General features: G+C 38.8%; 1 protein-coding gene across 1 annotated transcript in view; it reads right to left on the minus strand.

Moving 5' to 3' along the window:
* Positions 1–2,632: 2,632 nt before the first annotated feature.
* wee2 (WEE2 oocyte meiosis inhibiting kinase) overlaps positions 2,633–5,525 on the minus strand; it is a gene marked incomplete in the record, with an annotated part of 6,428 nt that continues 3,535 nt past the window's right edge. Inside the window, 2 exon segments of the mRNA XM_014034520.1 lie at positions 2,633–3,057; positions 4,378–4,526. Coding sequence (XP_013889974.1) covers positions 2,880–3,057; positions 4,378–4,526 — 327 coding nt within the window.

Below are 5,525 nucleotides of genomic sequence, written 5' to 3' on the forward strand. Positions count from 1 at the left end.
ACAGTTTTAAATGATCACATGAGCTCTCTAAATATCACAATCTTTTTGAAAGAAATAGTTATTTTAATAGAGAAATCAGTCTAACAAAAACAAAAATGTAGTTACGGTAGGTTATTTTGTGCAGTACAAAAGACATATTTGACATATTTGTTTGCACTGAAAAGTTATGAAGATGGTTAAATATTTGTATGACTATCTGACTCAAGTCTTGCCAAAAATGTTTTTTTTTTATTAAATATATTAAAAACACTAAAATGACAAATATAAACTACAGAAAAGCTGTTCAAAATGACTATACTATACTGTGTACTTGTGTGTGGTAGGGGCCGGTTAAGAGTTACCGTGCATTTATCGTTATCAAGGGGAACTGGTCAATATTTTGTGATATTGATTTTAGGCCATATCGCCCAGCCCTAGTTGTAGATCTAGAGCCAGTGATTATATTTTGAGTTCTATTAAAAACCATCCACTGAATGAACTTTTGTWGCCTTTTCCTACAACCACAACAATTTTTAAAACACAATAATTGGAAAATTGACTAAATCACAGAAAACAATGTTTTTTTGAGGTCAAGTTGATGAAGGAATGAGAACATCTTGATTTTTTTTTTACTTTTGAAGTTGTGTAATAATTTAAACAATCCTCTCAAACCAGACTCACATCTGAAGGAGTGCTTGAAATCTTTGTCCTCAGGTTGTGGGTAGCCTGAGCCAAGAGATTTTGTTCAAACTGGGCTGCGATGTCCCTCAGGCTCTGTGCAACTGCATGGTAGTCCACAGCTTCTTCTGCATGGCCTCCAGCTGAAACAAACAGTTCAACAAAACAAGCACACAAATTACTACTACCAGTTCACAAAGATACTACTTCTAAAAGAACACAGCATCAAATGCAACAAACTTCATTTGGATTCAAGTTTGTGGCCTTAAAGGGCAAAATAAACCACATACTCGAGGTGTAAAGTTCTGTTTCACTTTCAGATCCAGTACTGCGGTTCCGTGGTGAAAACAAAAACAGCTGATCAGAAATGAAACGAAGCTTCTGGGTTGACTTTGAAATGATGGGTAAATAAGTCTCAAACTTTTGTTTGCCTTTTACCTCAGACACCGCCTTAAGTCACTTTGGGTTAACAAAAGTAAAGCTCAAACCGGAAATAGGATATTTTATATTGTTTTAGTTTTCAAGTACGTATGTTTTTACTTACCGAGCCGCGGTAGTTGTGCTACAGGTTGAATGTCATCCAGAGATAATGTAACGCTTTCGGACAGGTGACCGTCACTTTCAATGTCCTCGTACCCTTGATGGGTGTCTGTGTTGTACTTGTGGAGGTTTATATTCCAGCCTGCAGTTATGTCACTACGGAGGGAAAGAATCTCATGGCTGTAACTGGAGTCTCTGCTGTCTGCTTGGAGGAAGGCGACAATAACAAGAGCCGCGTCTGCTCTGTTCGCTAAGTTGTCCATCGATGACCAGTCATTTAAACACGCTATATCATAAAATAAAAAAAACAACAGTCACAAAAACATAAAAAGTTTTGGTCGAGCAAACGTATGCTATTATAGCGAATCAACAATTACTGGACTTCATCGGCTAAAAAAACTTTAAGCTAACTAGCAGTTAGCATAACGCTAGCTTTCGAGCATCGTTGCTTTAGCAAAACCTGTAACTGACTAAAACTACTCAGTCTTAATCATTTGAGAGGAATTCTTCACTTACTTCAAGTTGTTTCGACAATAATGAGTTGAGAAAGCAACTTGCGTGAACTCCATACAACCGGGGAACAATCAACCCGGCCGGAAGGGTGGCTGGGTTTTTATACTGGAAGTGGGTGGGACCTATCTAAATATCGATAGTATCGATGCCAGCCTTAGCATATTGATCGATATTATTGTTAGAAGATCGATACTTTTACAAATTTGTTCTCAAAATATTTTTTATCACTTTAATTAATACTCAGACATGACAATAAATGAAAAAGAAAAAAAAAAGAAAAAAATGTTACTGTCGCATTGTTTCTGAACAGCATTCATTATGATGCGTTTCCAATTTACCCAAATTGTTCTGGGTATAACTAATAATCCTAAACAAGTGTTTAAAAAAAATCACTAAAACACTCGCAAGTCATGAAAATTTATTCAGATGTAATCTGATGATGCAAAAGGATACAAAAGTATTGCTAAGTATCATTCAAATCACTGGTCCTGTGTGTAAATTTGGTACTGGATGAATGCATGTGCAGCATTGCCCAAATCATGACACGTTCAAAAGCATGAGAATCATTCGTGGCAGAGTAAAGCTCAACTGTGAAGTTTTAAATGAGTCATTTAAAGTTGGCCTATTTTTGTTCATAGCATCTGACACCACAGGGCTAACATTAAAAGTGTAAACTGATCTTTTCAAAGAGTTAGATCTTATGTAATTATTGCAAAACACCCCTCACTGAAAGACATGCTGAGCTGTCTAAACAAAGTCAGTTTGATGGCTCGAGCTTCCTAAGTCAGTCACACACAGAGTTGGCTGCAGAGATAGATAAGAGGAACACCCTCACTGGAAAGTCCCTGTACTTTGTTCGCCCTTCTTTAAAACCATCCCTTATCAAGTTGAAAGTTAAAAACAACAAAATTAAAGTCATCTGGAAAAGGCTTAAAAAGTTTATTTACAATAAAAACAAAATWAAAAAAATAATCCTACACCAGCCATGTATGTGACTCATGTTACAAGGAGAGAAAAAATATTCAAGTCAGCAAGCAAGCTCCCAATCCTCAAACATGGTTTAACCTAAAAGAAACAAGATTCTACATGTAGTCATTTCTGCTAGGATTACACTGCCTGACACGYGTTAAAACAACAGACTTGTTGAAGAGTCGTTGCATCACAAGCTTTTAGACTCTACATCCTGGAGTCCCAAAGCTCACAGATCTCTCTGCCTTCCTGCCAACGAGCCTCCTTCCTGTTCTGGGCAGAGGCTCCATCTTGGCGGGAGGCTTCAAACCCGATGAAAGCCTCGGCGAAAGGGCCTGTTTTGGTGACAAGGCTGCCTGTCGTGCCTCCTGGAGCTCTCTGCGGAGAGGAGAAAACACAAGCGGTGGAATATATTTCGAATGATACCAGTATCTGGTGAAAGCACAAAAAGACGGGCCCTGCTGCAGCCGGATTGTTTTCAGTCACATAAAACTGCTCCACCTCYTGGCATTTAGAAATCAGTGCATGTTGGCACGGAGATGTTGCCTCTCCCTAATCTCAGTCTGGAAAGCTCAGATTTTTATTCTCTCGTCTCAAAATATCTACAGAAAGAGGCGGCAGATTCAACAGAAATTTACCAAGATAATATGTTTTAGAAAGGTTATTTTAAAAGGAAAATGTATTCATTATTAAATATGCTAAGGTTCTGTATTATTTTCCCAAATTTTGTGTTTTAATAAACCTAAAATAAATAAGTAAAGCAAAATTTAAAGGGGACCTATTATGCAAAATTCAGTTTTTAAAGTTTTTTTTTACTCAACTTTAGGTATGTACTTCTTAAAAAACAGTCCTAGGACCAAAAAATGCACCCAGGGGCATATTTACTGTAAGTAAATGTATTTTTTAATGTATATCAACGACAAGTTTTATACTTCCGTCATTTTGTGATGTCACAAGCCRTACGACAACCCACAGGAACCTGTGTTCAGCCCCTTAGCTAGCAACCCCCAGGTGAGACTCCACCTCCTCAGTATAAAAAGCCGTCACAGTTGTTGTGCAATAGGCAGCTCATTTCATAACAAGCCTCCAATAGGGCAATGGGTAGAGTGTTGGRCCAAAGAGCAGGAGACCAGGGTTTGAGACYGACACGGACACAACTTAATTATTTATTTTCATTCGTTATGAACACGTTTTCTCATGTACCTCTATAGTTTAGCTTATTAAAGCCTTGTTAAAGCCTATTTGTTCGGGTTTCTGAGGGATTTTGACCRCTGCTGCTCCCTGCTCTGGTAACAGCGCAGAGCAGAGGAGGGGGAGTAAAAAAAATAGAAACTGCAACCACGATTCTGCCTCTGGGTCTCATTCAGGGTCTCATATGTTTGTACAACGGAGTTTCTGCTATTATTAGCCATGCTAACGTAAACGTTGGCTTTGGAAGGCGGAGTTAATGTCAACAGATTTTTGGAGGGCGTTACCAACAGAGCTCATTAACATAAACAGCTCTTCTGCACGTAAGTCAGAGCAGGCAGAACTAGAAAATGGGAAATTTTGTTATCTGATAATTATTTTGTGCATTAAATTGAATGAACATGGTCTGGATAGCCCACAGACATACCATAAACATTTCTAGGACCCATAATTGGTCTCCTTTAAGAAAGCAAAAATTAATTTCATAACCATCAATATCTGGTCTCTTACTTTTCAAGCATGGCCGTCCTGAACTTCTCCACATTGAGCTCTCTGCGAAGCTGAGCGGCCAGCCTCTCCGTCCTCTTCTCCCTCAGGACCGTGTGCTTGCAGAGCTCCCTGGCAGATGGACGCTTTGTCGGGTCAGAATCCAGCAACGACTGACAAAGGGGGAAAAAAATAATAATTTTGGCATGCTATCCCAGTAACGACAAACCAAACGTATGATTTACACAGATGGTAAGTCTAAACCCTTCTCTGTTTTATAATATAACATATGAGGAGGAGGAGTAATACCTGAAGTAAACTCCTGAAGGGAGGTGAGAGCTCTTGTGGCAGTTTGGGCAGATGCCCCTCTCTAAGACTGTGCCATTCATCTCCATTTTGAGGCAAAGGTGGGGCTCCTGCTGCCAGCAGCACCGTGAGGCCCAGAGCAAAGATGTCGGCCTTGGGGAGGTGGTCGTAATCCTGCGGAACAAAGCGACAACTAAAATTAGAAACGATCACTAGAAACAACGCAAAAACAGAAACTAAATTAATAAAGTTTTCTTCCTGTTAAAAAGGGAGTCATTCCTTTCCACCATCGCCAACATGCTAATCTGAATCTGGATTTGATTTGAACTCTAGTTTACTTTTGAGTGATGCCATAAAATCACTTTTGTTGTGAACTTGAGCAATGAAAAAAAACTTAAAGTGCCTGTGACATGAATATTCTTCAAATACAAAAAGACAAAGAAAACATTTATATTTAAGAAACTTTGCATAATACAAATGATTTTACCCATTTTGTCACATAACTGGCATATTTTCCTTTGAACTTGGCTCAGCCAATGTGAAACAGGAAGTGACATCAAAGGGGAACTCTCTGGTCTTTGTTTATTGAAGCAATATTTAGGGATGTTGACATTCCATCAGCAGCTGCTGCCATTTTCTTCCCAAACTGCTGTGACAAACTGTGTTTTGCAAGGCTGCTCGGTGCGTTTGCTTGTAATTTCCTCCTGCTTCGTTATTTCTACATGTTTCAACAAATCGCGCCAACGTCAGGTAGTTAGCTACAGCCTCGTCTTCGAGTTTAATTTTTGTTGATGCGTTTTGAAGAGACAATTTTTTGAAAAGAGGATCAAAGTAAATCAACCAAGTTTTTCTAGTGACCCTTAAAG

Source organism: Austrofundulus limnaeus, unplaced genomic scaffold (genome assembly GCF_001266775.1).
Source record: "Austrofundulus limnaeus strain Quisiro unplaced genomic scaffold, Austrofundulus_limnaeus-1.0 Scaffold7, whole genome shotgun sequence".
NCBI classification, from domain to species: domain Eukaryota; kingdom Metazoa; phylum Chordata; class Actinopteri; order Cyprinodontiformes; family Rivulidae; genus Austrofundulus; species Austrofundulus limnaeus.